The sequence below is a fragment of the Onychostoma macrolepis genome, chromosome 15, assembly GCF_012432095.1.
Source record: "Onychostoma macrolepis isolate SWU-2019 chromosome 15, ASM1243209v1, whole genome shotgun sequence".
NCBI classification, from domain to species: domain Eukaryota; kingdom Metazoa; phylum Chordata; class Actinopteri; order Cypriniformes; family Cyprinidae; genus Onychostoma; species Onychostoma macrolepis.
Genome location: NC_081169.1, coordinates 27331029 through 27345756, shown reverse-complemented (window position 1 = coordinate 27345756; position 14728 = coordinate 27331029). Strand labels below are relative to the sequence as shown.

The 14728-nt window shown below is 38.2% G+C and overlaps 2 protein-coding genes across 2 annotated transcripts; one reads left to right on the top strand and one right to left on the bottom strand.

Moving 5' to 3' along the window:
- Positions 1-682: 682 nt before the first annotated feature.
- On the bottom strand, positions 683-9165 carry sgpp2 (sphingosine-1-phosphate phosphatase 2). Its single transcript, XM_058744550.1, has 5 exons — positions 8821-9165; positions 8091-8252; positions 6704-6883; positions 4752-4841; positions 683-2605 (listed from the first exon to the last, which is right to left on the bottom strand). The coding sequence occupies exons 1-5, from the start codon at positions 9073-9075 to the stop codon at positions 2042-2044; spliced, it is 1251 nt and encodes a 416-aa protein (XP_058600533.1). The 5' UTR covers positions 9076-9165; the 3' UTR covers positions 683-2041.
- Positions 9166-10183: 1018 nt separating this feature from the next.
- On the top strand, positions 10184-13739 carry LOC131520373 (RING finger protein 223). Its single transcript, XM_058744564.1, has one exon. The coding sequence runs from the start codon at positions 11174-11176 to the stop codon at positions 11936-11938; it is 765 nt and encodes a 254-aa protein (XP_058600547.1). The 5' UTR covers positions 10184-11173; the 3' UTR covers positions 11939-13739.
- The last annotated feature ends 989 nt before the right edge of the window (positions 13740-14728 follow it).

Here is a 14728-nt window from a genome sequence, read left to right as displayed (position 1 = left end):
GAAAACCAAGTATGCTTATGCTATATAGGATTAATCACAGGTATGTTGAAGGTGGCTAGTGTATGTGAGTATATTTCAGCTGTAACTTGTTAAACAGGACTCCTAATCACTGATTAACGAGCCCAAATCTGTGTGTTTGATTTGAGATGACAGTGAGGAAGTGTCCAGTTTAACAGGTTATCAGACAAGTCAGGGCAAAAGAGTCAGGCTCCACCTGATTTCATGCAGACACCAGACTTGTTTACATGCATTTGACTGAACTTCAGTTTTTCATGATCTTAAGAATCCAAAGGCTTATAGGCTTTATATGATTAAAATGAACTAAATAGCTTCCCATACTTGCATTTTTGTTGTTTCATAGTAGCCTTAGTAGTTGTTTCATAGTAGTTGTTTCATTTAATGCCTTTGACATTATTCTAAGTGTTAGAAGTTGAGTAGGTCTCTAGTGTCTGCACTACACATTTAAGAGGGTAAGAGATCAGAGGCTGTTATGCTGTCTTTAATTTGTGTGTGTGAAAGGATGGTCTGTGTGTACACTGCATTTGTGAGGGTTTGTGGCTCCATGAGAGGCGTGTTTGTGGTTTCTGTAGTGTTTGTCATAAAGAACTGTTAAACCCTCTACAGTAAACACTCCTCAGCGCATCAACACCATTAAAAAACACAAAACAAACAGAGAGAGGAGACATTTTTACTGTTTATTCATTTCTTTTACGACATCGGTAAAAGCTCATAAACACCTCCTGAGTGTCGTACCACTCAATCTACAAAATATGTTGGTCAACCCTGGCAAATTCGCACCATAGATATACGTATTAATAATTTGTGCAACCATCTTGAACCCGTCACGAAATCTGTGTGGAAAACTTGCCCTCACAAGAAATTCCAGATTACATGGATTCTTATTGAAACAATCAAATTTTTAGTGTTGAAATCCACTCAACAACGGTAAAAGTGACTGCAAAATTCAACTTTTAAGGCAAGGCTGTCTTTAGGAAAATATCAATCAATATATTCAAGTTAGTAGTTACCACAGAAAACAATAATATTAACTTGTCCAACAGTTTATCCTGATAAAAATGTTTTTACAATGGAAGTCTATGGGGCAACAGTCATATTTGCACTATAGACTTACATGTAGGTTATGATTGAAAGAAATCAACAGTTTGCTGTAGACACTGTCAAAAGAGCATAAAGGTCAAAGCACTGACTTAACCAGTATTGTTTATGGCAGGACTGTCTGAGCAACAGAGTACTGCAGAGATGATGTAATTTAGTAGGCCAAAACAGGAAGTTAGGATTTTTCCATTGGCTTTTGGATTACTGCAGAAAATAAGCTCTGGGACCAATAAAAGATTATGATTCTTACGCTTTTTGTTCAACATGATAATCTCCTCAAATGAACAAGCGTAAATACAACTGACAAGTAAAAAAGCTAAACGTGAGCTATAAACAAACTTGTCCACAGTACCATTAAGCTTCTGACAACTCTTTCAATCCTTAGTTGGAAAGTTTGAGTTAGAATAGTTTGCAAAAGTGTAAGAGAATATCTTGAGCTTGTGTAAACACAGACATCAAACCAAAAACTTGTTCACAAAAAAATATTAAATTCAGTACGATGCAACTGGAAGTGCAAAAAAAAAAAAAAAAAAAGTGCACGAGAGTATAAAAATACACAAATCTTTGCACAAAAATGCTAGCTAATTTCACTCTACAGCAGATGAGCGTTAAGGAAATTATTCATTAGTCATTTGTATTATATTTAATTTGATGACTCGTGTGGCACAGAAATTACACTTCCCCTTTATCTTGTGCTTAACCATGAATAATCACTTAAAATCAAGCGAAACTGCATCCACACAAACGGTTTCAGTTTTCAAAATCTAACAAAACGCAGCTAGGAGGTTTAACAAACTAACGTTACTGTTCAATGTGAGAATTAAAATGTGCCAGCCATTCCTAAACAAAGACTAACGTGAATTTCTCCCTGAGAATGAATTATAGATTGGGATTCTGTTCAAACTTGCCTGTAAACACTGAGAAATTACACTGATTTTCCCAAATCCCAGAGTCCCATCATCACAAACACTCTGTTCACCAAGATACTGTTGACCAGTCCGATGGCAACATATGTGCTGAACTTATACGGCACCTCGATCTCTTTCCTCCTGCGTGCGTCGACGTCACTCACAGACGCTCCGTAAATTCGACAGATCACCCGCAGACTCACCCAGCGCACCGTCTGCCGGGTCAGAACCAGCATCCCTAACCCGACCAGGAATCGCACCACATAGAGACCCAAGGCTGCGAGGGTCAGCGGTGGAAGGGTCACTGGAAAAGGCCCGGCAAGGTCAAAGGTCAAGCCCAATCGCTCATTCACCCAGTATCCGACCGAACATCCCGAACAGCATGCTAAAATAATGGTGGTGTCCCCCCGTGTGGTGCTGTAATGGTCCAGTTCGGGGTACTTATAGGACAGGAAGAGGGGCAGAACCACCCCCACTATGGGGGAGAGAGGGTTGTGCAGCTGAAGGTAGTCAATGGTTCCCCAGTACGGGTACGACACAACCATGATGACGGCTGAAATTACAACGCCACAGATCACATCCTGAGAGGAAGGGGAAACATAAAGGAGAACGATTTCAGTCATTATTATCAGACTCTGTAATTCTAGATTTATGAGTTTTAAGCATGGTCATAATGACACAATAATGCAGTTTATGGGCCATTATTATGAAATATGTACACATTTTCTATGCATGGTAACCGCGTTGCTATGCAAATTCAAGGATGTTCTGAGGGGTTGTTAAAATGTTTCTAGATGATTACAAAGGTGTTTCTAGTGGTTTTTGTGTTGTGCGGTAGCTAGGGTGTTCTTAATGGTTAATGTGTTGCTATGTAGTTGCAGGGTTGTTGCGAGTGATTAGAATGTTTCTAGCTGGTTGCAGGGGTGTTCTAAATGGCTGTTAACATATCGCTGTGTGGTTGCTAGGGTGTTTTGTGTGGTTATTAGGATGTTTTTAGCTGTTTGCAAGGTGTTCTAAATTTGAATTTTTCTATATGGGCAATTTGACTACAATGTGACATGTAAAGCTCCATTTAAATCAACAGGTTAACAGCTAGATTGCTAGGGCGTTCTGATTGGTTGTTAATTTGTTGCCATGCAGTTGCTACAGTGTTCTGATTCGTTGTTAATATGTTGCTATGCGGTGCAATAGTTTTTGTGTTGTGCGGTTGCTAGGGTGTTCTTAATGGTTAATGTGTTGCTAGGATATTCTGAGTGGTTATGGTGTTGCTATGCAGTTGCTAGAGTGTTTTGTTGTTAATTTGTTGCTATGGTGTTTCGAGTGGATGTCATGTTGCTATGTAGTGGCTAGGGTGTTCTGATTGGTTGTTAATTTGTTGCCATGCGGTTGCTACAGTGTTCTCAGTGATTGTTAATTTGTTGCGGTGCAGTTTCTACAGTGTTCTGAGTGGTTGTTAATATGTTGCCATGCGGTTGCTACAGTGTTTTTTAACAGTGGTTTTAATATTGTTGCTAATGTTGTTAATGTGTTGCTATGCAGTTGCAGGGTTGTTGAGTGATTAGAATGTTTCTAGCTGGTTGCAGGGTGTTCTAAATGGCTGTTAACATATCGCTGTGTGGTTGCTAGGGTGTTTTGTGTGGTTATTAGGATGTTTTTAGCTGTTTGCAAGGTGTTCTAAATTTGAATTTTTCTATATGGGCAATTTGACTACAATGTGACATGTAAAGCTCCATTTAAATCAACAGGTTAACAGCTAGATTGCTAGGGCGTTCTGATTGGTTGTTAATTTGTTGCCATGCAGTTGCTACAGTGTTCTGATTCGTTGTTAATATGTTGCTATGCGGTGCAATAGTTTTTGTGTTGTCAGCGGTTGCTAGGGTGTTCTTAATGGTTAATGTGTTGCTAGGATATTCTGAGTGGTTATGGTGTTGCTATGCAGTTGCTAGAGTGTTTTGTTGTTAATTTGTTGCTATGGTGTTTCGAGTGGATGTCATGTTGCTATGTAGTGGCTAGGGTGTTCTGATTGGTTGTTAATTTGTTGCCATGCGGTTGCTACAGTGTTCTCAGTGATTGTTAATTTGTTGCGGTGCAGTTTCTACAGTGTTCTGAGTGGTTGTTAATATGTTGCCATGCGGTTGCTACAGTGTTTTTTAACAGTGGTTTTTAATATTGTTGCTAATGTTGTTAATGTGTTGCTATGCAGTTGCAGGGTTGTTGCGAGTGATTAGAATGTTTATGGCTGTTAACATATTGCTGTGTGGTTGCTAGGGTGTTTTGTGTGGTTATTAGGATGTTTTTAGCTGTTTGCAAGGTGTTCTATATGGGCAATTTGACTACAATGTGACATGTAAAGCTCCATTTAAATCAACAGGTTAACAGCTAGATTTCATGCTAAACTACTAATGTACTACTACTAAACTACTAAGTTTTTGAATAATACCATATAAAAATATTTACTAATACAAATCTTGTAATATATTACATTTTTAAATATTCACATTAATATTATTTTTATTTATTATTTCATTATATTAATATCTCCAAGCATGAGCAATAGGCAAAACGTTTGCCTCAGCATGATGCACCACTACAGCTGTGCTATATTAAAGGAACTAGAGGTAAAATCTATGGAGACCAGCCAGACTATATGAATTATACAGGAGTATAAATGTTTCATATCAGACGCAAAAGCACATGTCCATTTTAAAGTCTCTCTTCCAGACTTACCAGAGCAGAGTGCATGCCGGTATAAAGACGACTCAGACACACCAGTGCAGACAGAACCACGGCCACAATCAATCCCAGTTCAAACGGGAACTAACATGCACAAAGACAGAAAAACGAACAGTTCAGTCAAAAATTCGCATTTTAGCATCATTCACAGTCAGTTTGATGTCACTTATGTCAAAAATGGATATGTTTAAATGTAAATAAATACAAATTAGATTTGAAAGCTATGGCAGAGGCTTAGATTTTCCATAAATAATGTGCTAAATTTGATTTGCTCTCCACAAAATCTTTTAGCTTCAGATGACTTGGTATATAGTGCATGCGGCATATGAACTACTTCTATAGTGTTTTTTCCACCTAATCTGTCTTTCTAGCTGAAAATGTAGTGTCTTTATCAAAACATCCTCTCATCCATCTTTCCTCTCTCTCTCTCTCTATGTTGCAGTCTCCATCCATTCTGTGTGGCAGCTCTTCTCCTAATAACATTTTTTCTTCTGACATGTACTCTTCCCTCTGGTTTTATTCAGGACTCTGTTAATCACTGACAACACCAGAAGAGTCTTTACATATTCATGAAGTTGCTCCGCCCCCTCTGTTCTGTCTTACTCCATCCGTCTCTCCGTCTCTCCATCTGTCTATCTCTCCTTTCCTCTCCTCCCTCTCTTTCCTCCTCTGTCAGCTGGGGGTCTTTCACAGGAAGTTAATGAAGAACGTTTCCTGAATGGGCACAAAGGACTGCGGGACAGTAGAGCTCATGTATAATTGACTGGAATGGCTTTTTTTCCACTCTTAAATCATACACATACGGCTCTCTGGTTTCCTTCACATACAAAGAACCGTTTTTCAAATCAGTTAATCTTTTAAGCTAGTAATATAACCAGTTTTAAGTAGGGTGACAATATAGTTGAGCCATTTTCAAAACTGAATGTTTGGACTAGTAACTAATGACTTCTTCTCTAATGCTCACAAGGGCTGCATTTATTTGATCAGAAATACAGTAAAAACAGAAATAATGTGAAATATTTTTACTATTTAAAATAAATATTTTCCATGTAAATATATTGTAAAATGTAATTTGTTCATGTGACACAAAGCTGAATTTTCAGCATCATTACTCCAGTCTTCAGTGTCACATGACCCTTCAGAAATCATTCTAATTTGCTGCTCAAGAAACATTTATGATTATTATCAATGTTGAAAAGAGTTGTGCTGCTTCATATTTTTGTAGAACCTGTGATACGTTTTGTTAGGATTAATTATAAATAGAAAGTTCAAAAGAACAGCATTTATTTGAAATAGAAATAGTCTTTACTGTCACTTTTGATAAATTTTAGGCATATTTGCCGATTGAAAGCATTACATTCTTTAAAAAAAAAAAAAAAAAAAGCATTAAAAACTTACTGGCCCCAAACTTTTGACGGCAGAGTAAATATTGCTCTGATTGCTCAATATATTTCATCATTATATCTCTTATTTTGTATATTTAACTTGATATCTTGACTACGGTTTCAAATTAGCTTCAACACAGATATAAAATTAAATTAAATTAAAAAAAATATATAATTTCTGCTTACATTAACAAATAAGCCCACAGACAAAACAGCAAAACAACACTCTTAAAGAAAGGAATGCAACTTTACAATCCACTAATAAAATTTTATAATGCACATATGCGTGTGCTACTCTGCGGCCTATATAAAAGGAGCACAGAAGTTTATAGGTTTACACTTACAACTGAACCAATATTTGAAAACACTCAAGAGTCAAAGGTTTGAAAGCTATACCCAGACACTGATTGACAGTCATTTACTGAGAGTTCATTATAATGGCACACAGCAGATGTGTGGGCGGGACTTGGGCTGACTGATGGTGACAGATGGCTCCGCCCCTTCAGTGAACTATGCAAAAACAAACCACATTCAAAACACTCTCAATCTAGCATGTCTGACCTTCACTCTCTCCTGAGCGCTGAGAAGCAGTGTAAATGAGATGGCCGTCGCTGCCATGGCATGTGTGGACGGCATCCCGTACTCCGCATCCACACGCGTTTCCAGTTTGACCACAGGGGGAGACGGAGGACGCGGCAGCTTTAAAATATCCTTCATCACTTGCCCAATATACATCACCACCTGCAGAGAGAGACAGAGAAATGAGATGTACAAGGGAAAATACAAAAATAAGTACTGTTGCTAAATAAGAAAAAGGGTACAAATACGTACCGTTTAGGTACTGCCATGTACATTTGAGGATTAATACATACCTTTAAGGTACTAATATGTGTACCATTTTGGGGTAAATAAGGTACAAAAGTATACCTATTGGAAAGGTAGCGACCAGCAACAGCTTTTGTACTTTCTAAAAGTGTAGTATAAGATTATAATACAAATCGATACCTAAAAATGGTACTTTTTTTTTCTTAGCATTTACAGTATATTGCCAGATTTAGGTGACTTTCCAGTTCAGTATTATTTTAGTATCATTAATATACTATTATAGTTTTTATTAATACATTTATTAATGTCTATACATGTGTTTTTTTTATTTCCGTTTTTGTTATTTTAGTACTTCAAGTTAAACTACACAAAAATGAAAAATTTTGTTTTTCTGTAAGAGTTTATCATATTTCAAGCAACAAAATGTTGTAATTGTTTAAGTTTTAAGGTTTGTTTACATGACAAGGATTGCACTAAAAAGCAGAAGTTTTTCCTTTGTGATTTTTACAAAATTTTGCATTATAGACGACAACGTTGTCAAAACTTTGAACTAAACTCTGCAGGACGGCAGCCCTCCAGATAAAGGTGTCATTATCGAAAAACCTTTCACTCTGAAACCCGTTTTCAAAAGTTCGCATTTTCCAAAATGCTGTTGTTGTTGTTGCCAAAATACATTTAAAAAGCTATTTAAAAACGGTCATGTAACACCCCCGTAGTTAACGATAATAACCTTGGTTCAGTCATGACAGGAGATACAGCAACAATTCAGAATGAAGGCTCACTGAATGTTTGAGCAAATGAATAAGTTCTCTCGTGCTAAATTTAGTTCATTATAAATAGCTACATTGATTTCAGAGGAGAACCAATCAAATGCAGTTTGTCTACCGCTGTTGCTGTGGAAACTATATGTAAACTTGTGGAAATAGCACAACAAAGATGCATAAAGATCTATAATAGAAAAACTGATGAAAATGAATAAGAGAATTTGGTTTGTGTTACAACCAAGTTCAATTTTATTTTGTTTCTGTCTATTCTAATTTATTTCTCCTCACTGCAGAAAAACAAAGACCCTCCAGTACGATGACTTAATCACAGGGTGTGCGTGATTTTCTCAGCTACTCACAGCCCACACGTTGACGAGCCGCCTGCACAGAAACGGGTCGAGGTTCCAGTGGATGCAGGGCAGGAAGGTGATGTAAAAGACCTCGTGACCCAGAGTAGCCGAAGTCACAAACAGGAAGTAGAAGAGCCAGTTCCTCACCTCATAATGAGGCCTGGGATGCTCCTGAACAGAGAAATTCCTCTAGCTGAATAAACGCACCACATCAACAAACCACAAATCATACTTAGTTGTCCACTATAAATATATACATATTTGTGTTTTTCAACATTTTGGAGGGTTGTAGACTCGCATTTTTTTCTGTGCATCATAAAAAATGTCACTTTTAAATATTTCAATTATATTAAAGTTTAATGACATTTGTAACTAACTGAATCCACACTAAAAATTGACATGTTTTTTATTATTATTATTAGTAGTAGCATTAAAGTATGTTGTTAATGCAAGATTTGAAAGCCAGATTTAGGTTCAGGTTAGTGACCTGCCTTTCAGTTTAAAGCTCACTGTATACATTAAAAACATAAATGAATTTTGAAAACAGTTTTTTAACGTAACTACAAGATGAGACATCAAAAATTGCTTTATAAACATCTGACAGTCTAAACCGACCAGAGAAACAGGAAAAGCTTGTAGTTTGGGATTTCTGTTTTTAAAAGCACAGCCTTTGCATTTGGAAACCTCTCGATTTTAATTCGCCTGAATGAAGAGTCTCATTTAAATCTGATTTACTTACTTCGCCTTTGGTTTCACACCGTGAACTGGCGGGTTTGTAGTTGGAGTTACTGTCGTGTGCGCGTGACGTCCCGTTCGACACCTGCTCCGCTCCGCGCCGGTGGATCGTGACCGGACCGTCCTTACCGGATCCATTGGCGTGAACGAGTCCGTTCTGACTAACATGCGAGCGGGTGTCTCTCGAAACCAGGCCGCAGCACCGCTGGAAACCGGCCACCAGCTCGGGGCTGTTCAGGTACGAGATGACCCCCCACATGGTCGCGCGGAGTTTGAGCTTCCGCACCCAGCCCGCGTGCACAGGTGTGTTTTACAGCTGCAGGTGACAGAGCGTAAAAGTGTGCTGACGTAGAAGCTCATGGCTGTTTTGATTGGCTAACATATTTACGCACGGAAAATTACCTGCTTATCGTACCTGTCACAGGTGGGTCATTCCTGCCTTGCAGTATACCTTTGACTCTGACTCTAAAAAATGAATATTCGAGTGTTATTCTAGTCATTTAGAGACGTATATTTCTGTATCTGAAAGCAATTTTCAGAAACAATCAAGTGATCAAGCATTACTGTAGTCTTGTTTATTTTTATTTTATTTATTTGCTCTTATTTATTTATAGCAAAAAAATGAAGGATTATGGATTATGAAGGTGTCAACTGTGTTTATTTTGATTTCATATTAATAAAACAAAAAATTAAAGTCTGAAATTTCATTATCAATGTAATGTTGATAATGTCATTTTATTTACTTATAGACCATATGCTCCTCTAAAATAAATCACAAAAAAAAATAATTATTAAAATATTAGCACTAATATCTAGTATCTTGGCTTTCAAAAATAACTTACTGTTGCCTACTTTTGAATTTGTGGTATCAGATTGAAAAATAAATAATTCAAACTCATCAAGGATAATATGATAATTACACTTTTTATGTCATTTTATCTAATGAGATGTTTAAGAGTGAGACAAATTAACTAAATCACAAAACATCACAGAATTGACCACATCCCTTGCTAAAGCTCTGAAAGTTGAATTTGGATCGGAATGATCTCCTTCGTTTTCAGTTTCTTTTAAACATTTATCTTCATCTGACCCACAAAAAAAAAAAAAAAAAAAAAATTGTTTTAGATGTTCTTCTATTTTATCACTGTATATGGACTGCATGATACAAACATTGTATTATTTGACCAAAGTTTTATTTTGTTCCGGAAATCCACCCTAAATCCATTCTTTTTTTCCTGGATATTCATGATTTTTGGATCAAAGGTATCCCAATCTTACCAAAAAGTTTTTTTTAACAACCCACAGGGCTTAATTCAGGTTAATTTGGCCTCCCCCCCCCCCCCAAAAAGTGTCCCAGTTTACCTGAATTGACTACTGATGGTCTGATCCAGATAAAAAAATAAATAAAAATAATTGCTCCAATCTAATAGCCTACCTGAAGCCCAATCATATTTCATTTGAACTGGTGTTTGTGCTGTTGTTTTCCCGCCAGAAATGCACTTCCTGGTCCTGGAAGATGATGTCATTTGGCAAATGGCTTTTGTTAGTTTTACTTCAGATTAGCAGGAAACTGATGGGCTATGAAGGAAAGACCTAGGCTATAATTAGATTACTAATTTAAATGTTTTGTTTGATTAGTTTGTTTGAAGTTTTTCATCTCAGATGCTATGGGGAAAAGTGACCAAAAATGTGATTCCCTTTTTTGGAAAATTGTAAATTTAGTATTGTATCCAATATAACAACACAAAAAGGACCCTGGGGCTAGTTGTCACATAAAAACGTTTATTCGTTTGAATGGAGGGTGTCTGGGAAGTCTGTGAATGAAGCTGAAATATAGGCTAGGCACGCTTTATGTTTCTGGATTATTAGTTTCCATGACAACAACGTGAGCCAGTTGAAATGCCAAACAGGTAGATGTCTCACAACGGGGAATAAACGCGGTTAAATGGCCAGAATGATACATGGAAGAAAACACAGAGAGGTTCGGACAGCAAAAAAGGAGTTAAATCTACTGACGTAAACAGCATCGTTTAGCCGAAAGGCTCGTGCTGTTTGATCAGGACGTGTGTCTGATGCTTTGATTGAGGTGTGATTCCCGCCGCGTCCCGCATCTTTCCGGAATCGGTTCTGGATGAGAGCAATTAAAGTCGCCCTTCAGGCGGCATTACGTCACCGGAACTATACGGTTAATTATTTACTCAACGTGCACGGAGACTAATAAGCGTTTTTAAAAAAAGGCCCGACACAAAAATGTCCGGGTTTAACGGCATTCGCTGACTGGATAAAGAGAAGAAAAGGCTGCTCGCGTGACTGGCTCGCGTTCATTGTGTGGAGGATGTGAGGCAGCGCGAGATGCCATGGCAGCGGCGGATGCAGCAGCAGCTAACGGGCCGGAGCCTCCCGGTGTTCCGGTACCTAAGGCGTTTCCCTATGAGGAATACGAGTGCAAAATCTGCTACAACTTTTTCGACCTCGACCGTCGGGCGCCCAAGATCTTGGAGTGTCTGCACACGTTTTGCGAGGAGTGTCTGCACGCGTTGCAGCTGTGCGAGGAGCGGCCGTGGCGCATCAGCTGCCCCGTGTGCCGCCACCGCACGCCGGTACCGGACTACCGGATCCAGAACCTGCCTAACAACACCAAGGTCACGGAGGACTTCCCTCTGTACATCGACTCGGACCCCGTGCCTCAGGATGCTCTGCCGCTTCACCGGCCTCCGCTGCATCCGGCGCTCGTGGCGCTCAGGCGCGAGGAGGACGCGTCCATGGCTGGACACGCGACGCCGTCCACCACGACGGTGTCCACCGCGACCACGCTGTCCCAGGACTCGGTCTCGCGCTACGAGAGCTGCCAAAATTGCAGGCGTCTCGCGCTGACCACCGGATGCGTGTGCGTCATCTTCTCGTTACTGTCCATGCTAGTGCTGCTCTTCATGGGCCTCATTTTCGTTCACAGCCACGGCGGGCCGCCCTCGCCCGCGGGACCCCTCTGCCTGTCGGTGGCCAGCATCCTCGCCATGGTGTCGGCGATGGTAACGTGGCTCCTCTACTGGCTCAAAGACCGACCGGAGCACGAGACGGGCCGCTCGTCGGCCACCACTAACGCGAGCCGTAGAAACGCGTGACAGGAGATGAGCATCGTATGACAAGCCCTTAAAGTCTTTATTAATACCAGTTAGTTTATTTTCATGTTACTAGTACTATAGTATCTTTGATTGAACTTTATTTTAAGGTGTCCTTGTTACAGTGTAATTATACATATAAGTACTGAGTATTATATGTATTTACTATATGTGACCCTGGACCACAAAACCAGCCATAAAGGTCAATTTTATGAAATTGAGATCCATACATCATTCGAAAGCTGAATAAATACGTTTTCAATTGATGTATGGTTTGTTAGGATCGGACAATATTTGGCTGAGATACAACTATTTGAAAATCTGGAATCTGAGGGTGCAAAAAAAAAAAAAAAAAAAAAAAAATTAAGAAAATCGCCTTTAAAGTTGCCCAAATGAAGTCCTTAGCAATGCATATTACTAATCAGAAATTAAGTTTTGATATATTTACGGTAGGAAATTTAGAAAAATATCTTCATGGAACATGATCTTTACTTAATATCCTAATGATTGTTGGCATAAAAGAAAAATCGACAGTTTTGACCCGTACAATGTATTGTTGGATATTGCTACAAATATACCCCAGCGACTTAAGACTGGTTTTGTGCTCCAGGGTCACATATGGTTAGGGTTAGGATTTGGCTAAGGGTTACTTGCATGTAATTATGCATAATTAATTGTTATTATAATAATAAGTAAATGTAACGTGTGTAACAAGGACACCTTAAAATAAAGTGTTACCGTATCTTTTTATTTATTAGGTAGGTTAGATGTGCCTACTTCTATCAATCCCAGTATACTGGGAAAAAATTGGCTACTTTGAAACAATTTTCACTCTAGTAAAGTTCACAAATAATTACAAAGAAACCTCAAGTATCACATTGGATTAAATTAAGTGGAAGCATTTTCTTGCAAAACATATGCCAACTTCTATGTTTTATTTACAAACATCATTTTTTTTTTTTTTTACAATATAATCACTAGTAACATTTTGTTACAATTGCTTATATTTGTGTAATGATTATTTACTGACCATTTGTTAACGTTAGTTTATGCATTAGGCTAGCTAACAATGAGCAATGCATTTGTCACATTTATTAAAGTTAGTTAATAAAAATACAGTTCTGGTTAGCTAAGGTCCATTAGGCTAATATTAACAAACACAACTTTTTATTGTAATAGTGTATTTGTAAATGTTGTAATTAATATTAAGTAAGATTAATAAATGCTTCAGAAGTATTTTTCATTGTTAGTTCATTTTAACTATGTGTTTAACTAATGTTAACAAATGGAACCTTATTGTAAAGTATTACCAATGTTACTTGGAGTTCACAGGGAAACTTGAAAAAATACAAGTAAGTCCTTAATAACTAAATAACTCTATAACTAAAGAAGGACTAGTACTTATAGAAGTACTAGTATCTAATGAGTCATTAACAGATCACTTAATAGTACAGGCCGGTGTTTCTCGACAAGGAGTATGGGTGCAAAATCTGCCGCTTTTTCAACTATTTCAGCCCAAGATCTTGGAGTGCATGCACACCTTAAGTGAGAAGTGTCTGCATATGTTGCTTGTGTGCAATGAGAAGCCGTGGTGAATCAGATGCCCCCTATGCCACACATACCAGACTATCGGATACAGAACCTGCCCTAAGGCATCCACTGAAACCGGATACGTGTGTGCCATCTTCTCCTTTCTGTCCATTTTTGTGCTGCTCTTCATAGGCCTCATATTTGTGCATGGCCACCTGAGGTTCGTCTGGCTGGGTCACCTGTGTGAGCTTGAGAAGAACTGACTTCATACATCCTCTAAAAATCACCAAAACATCTGTTAGTTAAACATTGTTGCTGGGAAAAACTCACAGCTGCCATTTGGTTTGATATTTAGCAGCTAAAGCAATGATATTCGGACTTTGGTTGTGGGGGCCACTGTATAGAGTGGGGTCCAAAAGTCCAAAAGTGAAACCACTAGTGAAAATGCATCTATTTTGTATTGTTTTATCATTTAACCCAACATTTTTATTAATTACATTTATGCATTTGGGAAACAATTTTATCCAAAACAACTTAAATTGCATTCAAATAGTTCATCCATTCCCCGGGAATCCATCCATGACCTTATCATTGTTAGCACTATGCAAAGTTTAATTAAAAAACTGGTCACAAATCTGCATACTAGCCTAGAATGACTATTTTTCTATTTTTTGTGAAAACCTTTTTCTTTCTTTTTTTTTAATACAAATCATTCTGTTTATATCCAGGTTTAAATAATAAAATGTGGTCTCAGACTTCTGGACCCCACTGTATTATATAATACAGTTTTATCATAGCAAATGAGACCTGCGCTTATGTGACATTTACTGGAAATTCACTAATAAAGTCTGGTAGCTAGGTAAAACACGGCCAAGCAAACGCAATTATTGGATGATATTCTCAAAATGGCAGCTGGGTGTTGTTATCCTCTCGCTGTATCATATACTATTCGGTCTTTGAAAAGAAGACCTTTTTGTTCTTATGGATCAATAGCTTTACTATAGAAATTGCGAATTTTATACCACCTCTTTGTTCTCCACTTCACCTATGCATCTATCACGGTAAAACCGTGTCGTTTAACAACTAACTGACAATCTCTTTTTGCTATCGTCTGTGTGTGCTTTTAATGTGCGTAGCATCACGATGCATCGACCTTAGTACTCACTTTACCAACTCGTTCATCGGATTTTTGTACCACGCAAACCTGTGATGAGCAGTATCTGATGTACCTAGTTTAGAAGAAAACCTGCATGATGTTAAACA